This window comes from Dendrobium catenatum, unplaced genomic scaffold (genome assembly GCF_001605985.2).
Source record: "Dendrobium catenatum unplaced genomic scaffold, ASM160598v2 fragScaff_scaffold_247, whole genome shotgun sequence".
Lineage (NCBI taxonomy): Eukaryota > Viridiplantae > Streptophyta > Magnoliopsida > Asparagales > Orchidaceae > Dendrobium > Dendrobium catenatum.
The window spans coordinates 339,501-355,961 of NW_021318709.1; the positions used below are offsets into that span (position 1 = coordinate 339,501).

At 37.1% G+C, this 16,461-nt stretch overlaps 1 protein-coding gene across 3 annotated transcripts in view; it reads right to left on the reverse strand.

Moving 5' to 3' along the window:
- Positions 1 to 1,342: 1,342 nt before the first annotated feature.
- Positions 1,343 to 16,461, reverse strand: part of LOC110099629 (diacylglycerol O-acyltransferase 1-2-like) — a 36,662-nt gene continuing 21,543 nt past the window's right edge. The window contains exons 7-10 of one of the 3 annotated variants that reach the window (XM_028693258.1): positions 3,762 to 3,824; positions 2,752 to 2,805; positions 2,441 to 2,576; positions 1,343 to 1,629 (exon numbers count right to left, since the gene is read on the reverse strand). In XM_028693258.1, the coding sequence (XP_028549091.1) occupies positions 2,472 to 2,576; positions 2,752 to 2,805; positions 3,762 to 3,824 (222 nt within the window). In that variant the 3' untranslated portion in view covers positions 1,343 to 1,629; positions 2,441 to 2,471. Of the gene's footprint in view, positions 1,758 to 2,145; positions 2,577 to 2,751; positions 2,806 to 3,761; positions 3,825 to 16,461 lie in introns of those variants that run through there. The other 2 variants (XM_020826833.2, XM_020826832.2) reach the window with 2 other exon arrangements.

A 16,461-nucleotide genomic window follows, 5' to 3' on the forward strand; every position in this document is an offset into this window, starting at 1 on the left:
AGTAAAGCTGCTTTAAGAAGCAATAACAAAAACGTCCCAAACGAAGCCTTAATGAGATAGATAATAAAAATTAATTAAAATTCAAATTCAATTTTTTTTTCTCGTGTTAAGTCAATGATATTTTCTATTTTTTCATTAGTTAATGTTATAAAAACCTAATTTTTTGAATTAAGAATTTAAAAATGTAGTAGTTTGCTGAAATTTAATTATATTATCCTGAACCTTATATCAATCATTTATACTTTTTAATATGTAAACTGATTGGATTTGACCATCTGATAATTAGAACACATTAATATTATGCAAATATAATGAAAATCATTACTGTACGTGTAATATTTTAATAAGGTAATAGGTTAAAAGAGGAAATGCATTATAATAGTTGACAAATAAGGAACTAGAAGCCAAAATAAAATACTATTAAAATTTTCCAAAAAGAATCATAGAATACATAGAGATATTGAATTCTGGTTTAATAAATAATCAACAATAAATCTTTATCTCACTACATGAGGTCAGTTACATGAATTCTTTTTCTCCATTATGTCATGTAAAAGGTCAAATTCTCATTTAAATTCTAATAAAGAAATGACATTTCTAATATTTTCTAACCAAGTCTTTTACCTTTCTGACCATAAACCAAATCTAATATATCTACGCTCCTAATCGGATCATCATAAGGATCAATTATTCTACACGTACACCGAATGCCGTTCGGAGGCGAATCAGAGCATGCCACATCACCTCCTTGCTATGTACCGTGGCTGTGTACCCATTGTGTACCGGGTGATGTGACACGCTCTGATTCACCTCCGGACATAGAACTACATCCGATGTCCGCATAAAATAATTTCTCCATCAAAAGACCTCCATTTTATATGACCAAATCATCTAATGTGACTCTCTAATATTGATCTTCGGAAATAATAATAATAATAATAATAATAATTGAAACATTGCAAAATAAGTGTGGGTTACCTTATTTTAAATTTTTATAATTGAAGGGAATGAAAAATGGCATTGTGGATCCAAGATTCAATAAAATTAACATAGAATTGAGCACTATTACTTGGAATTTACATAGCAAAGGTAGAAAAATAGAAAGCACAGTAAATGGTAGACGAGTGGACCATAGACCATTATTAAATCTTTTTTTTTTTTTTAATGAATGCTAATGTTTTATACACAGTACTATAGGCATAAAAATAATAAAATTAAATTAAAATATCAATTAAACTACAAAGATCCAATTCCAGTACTTAAAGAAGTTGACATTTATGCAAATAAATTTAAATTAATATTATATATCATATGTACTTAGCTAATCAGCTTGAAATTAAAATAGTCGAATATGAAATAATTAAAGTATAAATCCGAATTCAAATTTAAAATAATCACATACATGGCTTAATAACTGTAACATTATATTATTCTGACATTCATTTTGAATTCAAATTTAAAAATATTGTCACACATAAAGTGAACTATCGTAAGTAATGGCATAATAGTGCGAAGTGGCAAAATTTTGCAGAAGAAGAAAAAAATGTGCGCACGCCCGTAGGCCTGAGTGCAAGTGCGCACATCCATGGGCCTCACACACCCGTAGACCTGCATGCGAGAAATTATTCTCTGCAGACACCAAACCGTTCGAAGGCAAATCAGAACATGCAACATCACCCGATACACAGCAAAAAAGTTACATGACGCATTTTGATTCATCTCTGAACGCCATCCATATCCGCATAGAATAATTTTACCTGTGTGAGGAATACTCAGGAACTAGAGGCAATACAAGCTTCGGCCCACTTTACATCAACATTTTGAAACGTTAGATGCCATTCCAGCATATCAAATCCATCAAAACATTTAGCCTTTGTTTGGGACATCTTTTTTATTGTTTCTTAAAACAACTTTTTAGTTTAAAAATTAAATTGTTTATACTAAAAACTGCTTTAAGAAGCAGTAAGAAAGCCGTCCCAAATGAAATCTTAGGTTTCGTTTGGGACGGCTTTCTTATTGCTTTTCAAAGCAGATTTTTAGTTAAAAATTTTTAATTTCTGTACTAGAAAGTTGCTTTAAGAAGCAATAAGAAAGCCGTCCCAAACGAAGCCTTAATCTCATGCAGGTATTAATGGATTTCCATCATTTCCTCTTAATGCACAGAAATTTACAGTTTAATTATAGGGTGATCAGTAAAACCACAGGTAATTAAACAAAAGGAGAAAATGGATGGCTACTGAATCGTGGGTAAAATGTGATGCAACAAATTTTTTTTCTTATATTCATATTATCGAAATTTTGTTTCTTTTTATACATTCCAACAAGACCTGTGTGATGATCTGATTAAACTAGATTTCCCATAAGCCCAGGAAAATGGTTTTCTAGGAATTGAGCATACAAAGATCTTGAAATGAAGCAGCGAGGGAAGAAAAAAACTTGCCTTCTGTGGTATGTTGTAGCTGTAAAGCATACTACTCCGTTCTCACTTTTCTATTCATCACATCATGGTAGTACAGAAGTAGGCACATGGGTTGACCGAGGATGCAGAAGAAGACCCAGAAGATCATATTTCCCACCTGGATATAAAGGTAGCATATGAAGGACGTGTTTGTAAAGAAGAACAAGTAAGAAACAAGATGGATATCCATTAGATTATTTTCAGATGAAAAATTTTGGTTTAGTTCCTCATCATGATCATATAAGAATTTTCAATTATTAGAGAATGTACTGTAAAGCTAAAAAAGTGCTTACCATAGAACTCTTAAATTTATATTGTAGATACCGTGTCAAAATACCCAAGGGAACCTGGCAAGCAAAATAAGCAGAGTAAGAGTCAGGAAATAAGCAAAGGGATACCCCCCATATTACCTGCTTCAGCGGAACAATTATTACGTCCTCCGACCGGACATAGAGCTACGTACGGTTGGAGCTACAATTGCACCAAAAGACGAGAAATACCGAGCAAAATACCAAACAATAACGAGGAATACCATCATGTGAAAACCCAATACCGAGTTATACCGAGCTATACCGAGTTATACAAAAAAAATATCGAGATTATCTCGGTATTTTTTTGTATAACTCGGTATTGCTCGGTATAACTCGGTATTGGGTCTTCACATGATGGTATTCCTCGTTATTACCAAATAATACCTAGCAATACCGAGCAAATACCGAGTTTTTTTGTGGGATTTTAGTGCCGACCGGACATTCCTCTACGTACGTTCACCGGACCAAATAAAAGTTCGCTTCAGGGAGGGGTTGTTGTGAAGATTTTTTTTTTTTTTTAAATATAAAATGGAAGATAAAGCTTCACAATCGTGAGCAAAATGTTGACTAAAGTTTTGTTTGGGATGACCTTTTTAATGCTTCTTAAAGCAGCTTTTAAGTAGAAAAAAATTAAATTTATTCTACTAAAAAGCTGCTTTAAGAAGCAATAAAAAAGCCGCCCCAAACGAAGCTTATGACTTAGTTTGTGATGGCTTTCTTAATGTAGACCACAAATGTCATTTCTTTGTTTGTGGACCAATCCTCTATCTTCTCCAATAGACAGTCTTATTTAACTCAAACCACATAAATTTTGATTCTCTTTGCATTGTTTGGTCTTTTTTACCATTACATTATATTTTATCATACTATCTCTAGGATTGTCGTTTCTGTCGTGTAAATACTCGGCGTGCTCATTTCCTAATAGGTTTCGTTGACTTGTTCATTTTGTCAAAGGCTATTACATGCAGAATATAAAGCAAATGCACATGTACCTGAAACAATATCCCAATGAAAGCCCAAAACTTAAATGTATGGCATGGGATTCCAATGCATAACTGCACAATTCAAACAATATAAAGAAGGATCAGTAAAGATATAGAAGAAGCTGCCATGGAAAGATTATGTAGAGCGTGAAAAACAGCATAATCAAGAAGTTAAACTATATACATTGGAAGTAACGAAAGAAAATGTGGAAATTATACAAAATATCTGTTAAGCTTTAACGTAATAAACCATTTTTAACCAAGGCACAAAATAAGATTATGCATAAGCCACACTCCATATTTACTTTGACTCTACAAAATATGTTTATTATCACGATTATGCTACCATGATCAAAATTTGATTCTGCACGTAATCAGCTTTCAACTTTTGATTCTCAATATTGCAAGGTGCAGTCATCTTCCCAACTCTCATGTCCCATTTAGGATCATTTTTTGTTTAAAAATAAAAAAATAAAAAAATGCATATTTGTTTACTTAATTTCTAATACTTTCTAACCAAGTCTTTTTAGATATATGATAGGAAACACTTGTAAATCGCGAGTATTTCCTATCAATCTTCTCAAAACAACGAGAATTTTTCACAAAAATCCGCACAAAATCACAAAAACAGTAGATAATTTGTATTATTTGATGAAAGGAACACGGAAAATAGCAAGATACACTTGATCCTCAATTCGAGAGGAGGATCGATCTCTCCCAAATCTCTAGACGCCGCTAGAGCCTAAAGAAAACCTAAATATAAGAGATCTCAAATTTCAGCCAAATTCAAGATGCCCTAACCCTAGGAAAACAAAGTATTTAATGCATACAAATCAAAAGGAAATCCCTAAACAGTCCCTACATTCAAATTTCTCTCTTAATCCCCCAAAAAATCCTTCCTAAAACACTCTGCTTGGGCGGTCGGGCCGCCCGATCTCCGCAGGAGGCGGAGATCCCGCGTCAATTGCGAACTGCCGGTCCCGTGCAGACCGGCTGGACCGATCTAACAATACTCTCATCCCAAAGATCCACCTTGTCCTCAAGGTGGTAATATGCTCGTATTCCCGCGGAGGTGGCCATCCTTGAGGTGACTGAAAAACCTTACTGTATTGCTGAACTAAGAGCTGCACTGAAAGAGAAACATCCCCTCCCTCCTCCAATTTGATCGCATCCAACCTTTGTAGTCCCACCAGATAATCTTCCCCCACCTCTTGTATGTCCCTAACCATGGTCTTAAGTGATGTCATGGCTTTGGATAGCCCTGCATCTCCCCTTATAGCAACCTTTCTCCCATCCACAATTAATTCCATCATGAGTGCTCCCCAATTGTCCTTGGTTTCCCCCAAGGTTTGCAACCACTTCATCCCCAGGATGACATTAGTGCTTCCTAACTCTAGTGGGAGAAAGTCCTCCATTACTTGAATCCTCTGGATGGTCAACACAACTCCGATTCCCTGGCCTTTCTCCATCTTCCCTATACCCATCATCAACCCATAACAACCAGTGTCCACCAATTTCACTCCCAGTTGATTGACAACCTTAGTGGAAATGAAATTATGGGTAGCCCTACTGTCAATCAAAACAACCACCTCCATGCCTGCTATCTCCCTCTTCACCTTCATCGTATGATTCGAGGTGAACCCTACTACTGAATTCAGAGAAACCTAGGCCATATCCAAATGCAACTTCTCCTCCCTCTCTTCCTTTAACTCCCCCTCACCTCTCTCCTCAGTTTCCTCATTATCACAGATGGTGAGAACCTGAAAGGTTTGGTCCTTGCACCGATGTCCTGGCGTATAGTTCTCCTCACATCTAAAACACAACCCGTTTGCCCTCCTCTCATGCATCTCCTTCTTTGTCAGCCTCTTGAAATTTTCCCCACTTCCTCCTCCTACTGGCTTCTCCCTGGTGGTCTCATTAATGTTGTCTGATGCAGGCCCCTTGGGTGCTAGAAGAGTGGTCATCGTCCTGTAAGAGCCTCTTGAGTTGTTGCTCTTTAGCTCCTTTCTCTAGATTCTTCTGATTTTCCACCAGCTGGGCCAACTTCATGGCCTCCCCTAAGTCACGAGGCAGCAAAACCTTCACTGTTGCTCGGATCTTTGCCTTCAACCCCTTCATGAAGTTCCCCTCCAATACCGTATCTGATAATCGCTCCACCCTACTGGCTAGGTGCTCAAACTGCTCCCGGTAGTCTGCTACTGATCCCTTCTATGCCACAAAGAACTGCTCATAGAAATCTCCTCCCCGGTCAGTTTGGAAACATTCTATTATGCAGTCCTTGAATTCCCTCCAGTCCCTGATAGGTCTTCTCAGGTCTCTCCACTGGTACCATGACAGTGTCTTTCCCTCCAAACATAGGCTTACTGCTGTCAGCTTATCCTCCTCTATTAGCGCATTAACGGTAAAGTACCTCTCCACCTTATAGATACACCCATACGCATCCTCTCCCTCGAAGATAGGCATATTCAACTTCCTCACCTTCTGATCTCCACCATTCTCCCTTATTCCTCCATAGCTTCCCCTCTCCCCAGTGCTCAGCCCACCCCACGTCTCCCGGTCTTCCCTTGCCCTGCCATAGCCCAACCCCCCCTTCGAATTCCCCTCTTCTTCCTTCAAACTCAGCACCTCGACAACCATAATGTCCCTCCCAACGTTCCCAATCAGCACCCCTTTGCTCCGTCTCTCCATACCCATGCCTTTCCCCGCATCTACCTCCTCTATCCTCCCTCTGGAAAGACTCCAGATATGATTTTCCTCTTTCTCCCTCCATGATGTCCACCTCATCTTCTTCCCTACGAATTTCAGAATTCGTGTTTTTTCCTTTCTCCCCTTTTGACACGGAAGCCGCCTTTTGGTTGTTGATTTCCAATATTTTCTTCATCATGTCCCGGAGATCGGCTACATGTCCTTCCATGGAGGAAATCCTTTCCTCCACCGTTGCCTTGACTTGGTTCATCTCCCCTTAAAGCCTTTTTTCTAGCGCATCAACTTTTTTGGCCACCATCTCGATCCGAACTTTTGTAAATCCAAAAATTCCATATTTGGATTACAAAAACAGCAATTCCGTCCCTCCCCAACCAAAAATCGGTCGCCGAACTTCGCCAAAATCAACCCACGAACGGTCCCAAGACTTGCTATAATACCAATTTGATAGGAAACACTTGTAGATCACGAGTAGTTCCTATCAATCTTCTCAAAACAGCGAGAATCCTTCACAAAAATCCGCACAAAATCACAAAAACAATAGATAATTTGTATTATTTGATGAAAGGAACACGGAAAATAGCAAGATACACTTGATCCTCAATTCTAGAGGAGGATCGATCTCTCCCAAATCTCTAGACGCCGCTAGAGCCCAAAGAACCTAAATCTAAGAGATCTCAAATTTCAGCCAAATTCAAGATGTCCTAACCCTAGGAAAACAAAGTATTTAATGCATATAAATCAAAAGAAAATCTCTAAACAGTCCCTACATTCAAATTTCTCTCTTAATCCCCCCAAAAATCCTTCCTAAAACGCTATGCTTGAGCGGTCGGGCCGTCTGATCTCTGCAAGAGGCGGAGATCCCGCGTCAATTGCGAACTGCCGGTCCCGTGCGGACCGGCTAGACCAGTCCAGTGGACCCGTATAACAATATACCTCTACCTTTCTTAATGTAGGTTGGATCTAATATATCTACTCTCCTAATTGGGTCATTGAAAGGCCGACATTTATGTGACCAAATCATCTAAGATGACTCTCTTTAATCTTATTTATCACTAGAACTAATCCAACCTTTTCATGTATATGCTCATTTCGTATTCTTTCTCTAAGTATAAAGCCACTCATCCACCTGAACATCCTCATCTCTGAAACACTTAACATAATTTTATGCTTCTCTGTTAGTGTCAAACAATTTGTTGGGGATGAAAACGAGTAAACACCACAACAATGAAACAACAAGAAAGTAAAAGCAGCAGAAAATAAAGGCCGCAAGGATTTAACGTGAAAAAATTCAAAATAGGGGAAAAACAACGGAGCCACACCACACCACGAAATTCACTATGAAAATTAGGAGAAATAAGTACATATCTCTCTTCTCTATCGCTTTCTCCTCCTCTTCTCACATGCACCATTTTCAATGTTTCACATACAAAAATACCAGAAAAAGCCAAGAAAAATAAACCAAAGGGGTGCAACCCTTCAGAAAAACGAGAAAGAAAACTGTCCAGTCCATCTGCAGCGTTGCGACGCCAGTTTGGAGCGCTACGGTGCTAGAACCTCTGTCTTGATCCGTTGCAGTGTCGTATTCATACCACTGCAATGCTTTGTTCTCTATCGTTTAGTGCTGGGGCGCTCAGGACCACAGTATCAGGGTGCTCGGGTACACAACATGGGGCATTATATGGAAAAACAATCACGTGCACAGTCGAGGGTAAACCACAACACCCTCCCAACAAGCACGACAAACTTGAGGTCCAAGGCAACAAAACAACCCAATTGATCAACACAATCAGATTCCACACATAATAATCTCCCACTTGGAAACTAACTGCAACCAATCCTTCTTCTGATCTGCACAATCAATTATAGTACATGTACGATGGCTCACCCCAGCTCTCATCCTCCACAAAGAAAAACCAAAGCTACACAGTTTCAATTTATCAACTATCACTGTCTTCGTCAGTATGTCTGCATTTGTGTGCTCCAAAGATAACTGAAAATCTTCTAAAAGCGACCTCATAAAATGAAACTAAAGCTACATGTGCTTTGTCCTGCATGGAATGCAGCATTCTTGGCTAAATGTATAGCACTCATGTTGTCACTATGCAACTTTCCATTCATTGCCTCTTGCCAAGTTCTATCAAGAAACCTTGCAGCCAAATCATCTCCATGCTAGTCTCGGTGATAGCAATGAACACCACTTCCGTGATTGAGAGCGCAACAATCTTCTGTAACTTGGAAATCCAACTGACTGTAATCTTTCCCAAAGTGAAGATATAACATGTTATGCTTCTACTACCAGCAAGATCAGAATCTACATATCCCAGTAGATCAATCCTTGCACCACCAAACCAAAGAGCTTTGTCGACTGATCCTCTCAAGTTTCTGAGAATCCACTTAACCTCCTTTGATGTGATACTACTAGGAGCTAGCAAGAAATTAAGAAGAGCAATTGTCTAAAGCTTTTCCAATTACAAAATTATCGTTCACAACAAATAAATTTTACAAATTCGTAGTTTTTAACTTGCTTAGGAAAAGAAGTACAATTTAGATTAACAAAGATAATTCAATCAAACTACAAAGACAAGAGTAACTTTTATGAGGGAATAACAAAAATCCATAATTTAAGAGGTTTCACCTTGAGGACCTTCTCACTCATTCACTCGTATGGTTAGCGGAAGAAGATACTCCACACTAGAAAAGAGATCACCACTAGGAACAAGAAGCCTATGATCTTCGTTGATGGAAAGGTTGTCGGCGACGGATAGATTTGTGGGCGTCCCACAATTAACCACGATCTGATTGGGAGGTGTTCCTCGATTGTTGGTGCTAATGTGAAGGTGATGCGGTCAATGTAACCTTCCATGGAGTCATTGACGTTCAAGTTCAAATCGAAGAAGGTAGATCGAAATGTCCGTTCTTCCTTGGTTATTATATACGAACCCAAGATTAACGTCGGGATCAGCCATGCATGACCATGGGAGTATCTTGGTGGTGTGCCTTGGAGGAGCCGCTGATTAGAAGGGCGGTGGAGAGGGAGAAGCGGGTGGTGAGGGTTGGCGTGTGGAGGAGAGGAGGGAGAGGTTGTCTAGAGCTAGAGTTAAGAATTGGAGATTAGGTTTTAGGAAAATCTGAAATTAATTTCAGAATTTTCCAAAGGGTAGGGAGGGAAAATTTTGAATTTTAAAATCTTCCCAAAAGGGGCTGTAGGGGCTGGCGGATTATGAGGTAATTAGGGGAGGATTGGGATTTAAATAGGAGAGAGAAGGGGCTAGGTGAGGGGCCGGCCATGTATAGAGGGAAGAGAGGTTTTGTTTTAAGTATGTGGGCCCCCAAGGAATAAATAGTGATTGAAATGAAATCTGAATTTAATTTCATATTTGATTTAAATATGGAGGTTTCCTAAATGGGGTTCTAGCAATATGCAAGTATTTGAATTCAAATATTCAATTGAATTCCCAATTGGAAACTTTCCTAAATGACTATGACTTATTTTAGGAAAGTGAATAATGGCAATTGGACTTTTGAATTTCAGATTTTGGGGACTAGGTGGCCGGCGGTCAAGGCTTGAGAAGGAGAGGAGCGGTGGGGTGGAGGCTTCAAGCCGGCGGCCAAGGGCTTGGGCTATGTAAATTAGATCCACAAATTGAACACTTTCCTAATATGGATTATGCCAATTTATGAAAGAATTCAAAATCTTAATTTGAAATCAGATTTTGAATTGAAGTTCCCTCCTATTCTTCATGCTCCACTTTTGGAAAGAGGCAAGACAAACAATTTGGATCCATGGGAGGGGAAGGCCGACGGTTAGGGTTTGGGGTTTGGATGGCGTTTGGCTAAGGAGGAAGGGGTGTGGGTTAAGTGGAAGGGATCTTGTCGAGTTTGACCGGCGGCTTGAGGACTTGAAGTGGCCAATGGGTGTTTGGGGAAGAAGAGGTATCGGAATGTAGGGGAAAGGAAGAAATGATAAGAAAATACTACGAGTACTAACTGCGAGTCCCAGAATCCACCGGCGGCTGACAGGTGTTGCAAGGCCCTCTCCTAGGGTTTCTCCTCTCAAGAACTCACAAAGAGATCAAGTAAGAAAACCTGAAAATTTTCATTCATAATCATCATTAACCTCATAAGAGGGAAAAGAGGGCTATAAATAGGCCCCATACAAGAACAAAACAAAATACCAAATTACCTCTTGGGGTTACATGCATCTGTTAACCTCATTTTTGTATGAGGTCTCTAATGGGATCCTAAAATCAACTCAAAATCAAGTCAATTCATGCCCCAAACCCATCCAGATTTTAATCAAACCCAGACTTTAAATCCTCCAGACTAATCCAGATCCTAGGATCTATCCTGAGCGTAGATCTATTCAGACTTTAGAATTTATTTAGACCTTAAACCCATCTAGGTCTTAGATTAAATCTGATTCAATTCAATCTTCATCTCAAACCCATTGAGATTCCACCCATTCAATCAAACCAATCAATTTAATTCTACAACCAGCTTTCAATCAAATTCTCATCGCTCAATCTGTGGCTTGTAATCATCAATCTATCAATCACTTCAGCAAATCCAAACTAATCATCCAAACCATAAATCCAGCCCATAAATCAATCACACCTTCAATCAATCATATGTCAATAATGCTTAAATCCATCACCAAATGGATTATAAGCCCCATCAAACTTCTTTAAACATGTCTCACTCAACCTATGGTGATGGTGATTTTGATTTGGTCAAATTATGGTGACTTTGATCAAGTCAATTCAGTTTGACTTGGTCAAAATCCCCTATGAATTTCATAGATAAACTCAATGTTTGAGCCCATGATGTGAGACTCTTCCTAAACCAGCTCAAGGCTCATCCCAAGTGCCATCTTGGCATGCCATGTCAGCTAATTGGACCTGTTGACTGGTCAAACCAATCAACAAATGGTCAAATGAGCTTCCAAATGATTAAAACCCTTAATATCAAACTTATTAAATTCAAATCCCATTTAACTCCTGCTGATTGAGTTTCTTCTGGAACCTTCCTAGACTCTATCCTAGCCCTTTGATCAGGATCAGATGGCTCCCATCACTCCCATGTGTTCATAAAAGGACAAAACACCCTTTCCACCTAGGATGTATCCTTGTCCTTGATTCCTCCTTCCCCCAACCACCCCCTGGACAGATGGCACTCATCTAGGAACTCTCCCAGCACATCTCAACCCTCCATTCGATCAGATAGAGTTTGAATAGGGCAATACCCTATTTTGAACCATCATTCTAAACCCTAGTCTCTCTCTCCACTCAAGCCTTCCCAGACCAAGAACTTCTTTCGTCTGCGCATTCCAGGAGTCTCTACAGTCATTCCCGACCGAATCCCTTCGGCCAAAGCTTGCCGGCGATCACATTCCGGCGAACTTAAGCTCAAACCAATCCAAGCCTTCACCAGCTCGATCCGTAATGTCTCAAGCTTCGAGTTCAATAGGACAAATAAACGTGCACAGTCTACAAATTCAGAGAATCCAAAATCTAGCCAATCGAACGGGTAGATTCTTCTAAAACTTAAACCCAAGTTATATTTACTTAGGGTATATAACTTTCTGTAAAGTGCTTTCCAAACCGTCAAATCAACTCCCCATTGATTATGTTCATTTCTACTACTCCTGTTTAAAATTTCGCGAACTTTGACATTCTGGATTGGGAGAACGAGCAAAAAAATGAATCCTAGGGCGTCACTCGCAGTCTCTAGCGAGTATACGTTTTCTGGACCGTTGATCGCTTGATCAACGGTTCAGATCGAGCCATTTGACGCTCTCTTCCAACCGTGTATTCGATTTGGCGCTCAGCTTCTGGTCCAGCAACATCTGGACCCTTCATCCATAACCGTGGGATCAAGTTTCCGCCGTCCGATCTATCCTCCGTGAGATCAGATCCTGCCAGGATCTGATCTAAGCCATTGATCCAGAAACGCGGAGGATCGGACGGCCGTGAGTATATGCTGAGCTGGTTAAGTGAAAACCGCGTGATCGAACGTCGTGCCGCGCCGCCGTCCACATGGGTGGCTGTCGTTTCGCCACGTGTAAAGCTGCCACCGTTTATATATAATAAGGTTTATATTTTAAATATGTTTTTAAAACCTATCTAAACTTTAAAAAAATTATATTAAACTAAATACTTGATGAATTTTAATGTATAATAGCTCATTTTGTTCAGTTTTTTATCCTCTATCTTTTAAAATTAATTTTAAATAAAAATATTATATGTTTTAAAAGTAATTTCAATTATACGATTTTTTGTTTTTATTTTATATTTCAATAAATAAAAATTCATTTGACCTAAAATTTGGTCTGAATATCTTTGAATATATTTCTAACCTCCAGTAATTTCCTAGTATTTATTTGAACTTTATTTTAGTGGTATTTAAATTTCTAAGTATAAAAGTATTTATATATATATTATATATTTTAAAACTATGTTACAAATAAACTTTAAATCATCTTGTACATATTCAAATACTCCTTGAAACCCTAAACAGAAATTTATCATTATTGAATGAATTTAATGGGGAATGTTCAATGGTTTGGAAGAGCAACATCATCATCATTGTCATTTAATTGAATTTTCAAGTACTAGGGTTTGACTTAACCCTAATGCCCGGATGTTTCATTAATTCATTTTTCTTTTCTTAGATAGTGCACTATGTTCATGATTGTTATGGTGTGATTGTATTTAGTGTTCAAAGGGTTAGAGAGATTGATTTCGATCCTATAACTTAGTGACACTAAGGACAACAATTAAGGTTGAGTCTTAGTCAACTTAGCCAAATCTAGGGAGAACTACACATCCTTTTTGGGATGAAACTCAAAACTTAGAAAACTAGTGTCATATAACTCTTGATAAAAAATACCTTGATTTGATATTAATCGATCTCAAACAACTAGTAGATTTAGGTCACCCTTCTTTAAGGATTTTAATCTTCAATAAATCCAAATAAATCAAATAAAATGCATAAAATCTAAAATAAATCTAAAATCGCTCTAACTAATTCTAAAACATATATCAAATCTTTTAAAATAAAAATACAAATTCAAATTTCATTAAATCATAATTAAAACCTAAATCAACCTTTAAATTAACTCTCAAAACTTCTAAAAAATGTAATAAATCAAAATTAAACCCAAAAAATATAAATAATACAACAAACTGACCAGTTTTGAATCCTTAACCAATGAAAAAATGAAATCAAATCAATTTGACAGCAAGTTAGAGCTTAATTTAATCATAAGTGAAATTCATTTTTTAATTCACTTAAATAATTAATACAACAACAACAACATCAAGCCTTTATCCCACTACGTGGGGTCGGCTACATGAATCCTTTTTCTCCATTGTGTCCTATTAAAAGTCAAATTCTCGTTTAAATCTAATAAAGAAAGGTCATTCCTAATATTTTCTAACCAAGTCTTTTAGGTCTACCCCTACCTTTCTTAACATAAGTCAAATCTAGTACCTCTACTCTTCTAACCGGGTCATCGCAAGGCCGCCGTTTTATGTGACCAAACCATCTAAGGCGACTTTCTCTAATCTTATCTTCTACTGGAGCTACTCCAACCTTTTCACGTATATGCTCATTTCGTATCCTATCTCTAAGGGTAAAGCCACTCATCCACCTAAGCATCCTCATCTCTGCCACACTTAACTTAGTATTATGCTTCTCTTTTAAAGGCCAACATTCGGCACCATAAAGCATTGCAGGCCTCACTACCATCTTATAGAATTTTCCCTTAAGTTTGAGGGGTACATTTCTATCACATAATAAGCCCGATGCATTTCTCCACTTCAACCATCCAACTTGAATTCTGCTGATAATATCCCCATCTATTTCACCATCACTCTGAACAATAGATCCAAGATATCTAAAACGTGTACTCTTATTAATGACTTGATCGCCCAAAGTCACAATCCCCTCACTAGGTCTATTACTACTAAAATTACACTCCATATATTCCATTTTAGATCAACTCAAGCGAAAACCTTTAGACTCTAAGGTTGACCTCCATAATTCAAGTTTACCTTCAACTCCCTCTCTAGTCTTATCAACAAGAAGAATATCATCAGCAAAAAGCATACACCAAGGTACATCATCTTGCAAATGTCTAGTGAGAACATCCATGACTAAAGAAAAAAGATATAGGCTTAAGGCTGATCATTTATGTAACCCAACCGAAATAGGGAAATACTTGGTCAATCCACCTTGTGTTTGAACACAAGTAATAGCTCCTGCATACATATCTTTAATGATTTGAATATAAGAATTATTGACTCCTTTCTTTTCAAGAACTCTCCATAGCACTTCTCTTGAAACTTTATCATATGCTTTTTCTAAATCAATAAATATCATATGTAGATCCTCCTTATTTTCTCTATATTTCTCCATCAAACCTCTTAATAAATGTATGGCTTCCATAGTCGACCTACCCGGCATAAATCCAAATTTTAGCCAAAACTAATAATCGATGTTGGGTACATAAATTTTCACTCGGAATAACTTTACAATCTTTGCAATCTAAACGATTTAATTTTCTAATAAGAAAATAGTCAATCTGGGTTGTATTATATCCATTTTTATAAGTGATGAGATGCAAATTTTTTTTCTTAAATAAGGACTTAAATAATTAATAATAATTAAAAATTCCAATAAATTCCCAAACACTTAGGAATCCCTCCTTAGGTTATTCCTGACCTTTGGAATTGATTTCAAGAAGTTGGGAACTCATTTGGAGCAAAACCATAGAAAATCACTTAATTAAACAATTTTAAAAATTCTAATAAATACTCAAACTTCGAAAATTCATAACTAATTCAAAAAAAATCCAAATCAGTCAAACTCGCTTGCATTCAACTCATAATATTGTCTAATATTTATTAAAAATATCAAAACTTCAAAAAATTCTTAAAATAAAAAAGTCAACTTTTTGGTAAAACCTATGTCAAAATCAGTTCAAAACTTTAAACCTTCGTAATAAAATGCAGAAAAATCCAATTCCAACGTACTTACCTTCTAACTGATCGTCTTAAGGTCTAATATTTTAATAAAATGATAAATTTTAAAAAGTTAACTTTTATACCCCTTAATTAAATGATTAAAATAATCCAAAAATTTTTAAAGACTCAAAAATTGTTTTAAAACTCCAGAAATGTTCAACCAATCTTAAAATCAGCAATCAAATACTTTTAAATAAAATTCATTAACTTTTAAGTCTTAATCAACTTAAGCTACTTAATTATACCGGGTACCACTGGGTAACCCAGGCCTACGAGGCTATTAGCTTAGCCCCAAGGAAGGTGAAATAAACTTCACGGCCTTGGTGAGAAACAAAAGTGGTATCCAACCAACAATTAAAATCAACCTTAAAATCAATTTCAAATCATTAAATATTCAATAAATAATTCAAAGTTCTAAATATTATAATAAAATTCATTAAAAACTAAACTAAATTTTAATTCATCTAAACTAAATTAATTTGATAATTTGATTGATTAAAATTTAGTTTAATTAATCAAATTTGATTATTAATTTAGATTAAATGAATTAAGGCCTTTATGCCTAAAGCATGATTCCTTTTGGAGAGCTTTAGGCATTTTGATTTAAAAAGCCTTTAATACATCCAAATAACCAAGAGATCTCCTATGTATTGTGCATGACTCCTTTTAGGAATGTACTAATACATTTGGATTTGAAGATCTTCAAACAAATATAATAAACTCTAATAATACATGCAATTTGAACAATAAATTCCTATAGGACCTATCCAAGCTACACAACCTTTTTCATACACTTAGATGCTTGCTAGGACTACCAACTTTAGCCTAGGCTAGGCCGGTGGTTTGTTGTGGTTTGTTTGCGGGTGTCTTGCCTAGAGGGCACCTATGTGTGTTTGCTTACTTTTCTGTACCCCATAGCATGCATATTTATTTTCCTGTCTGTACACTAGAGAGCGGAGCGAATAAAGTGAGGGCCG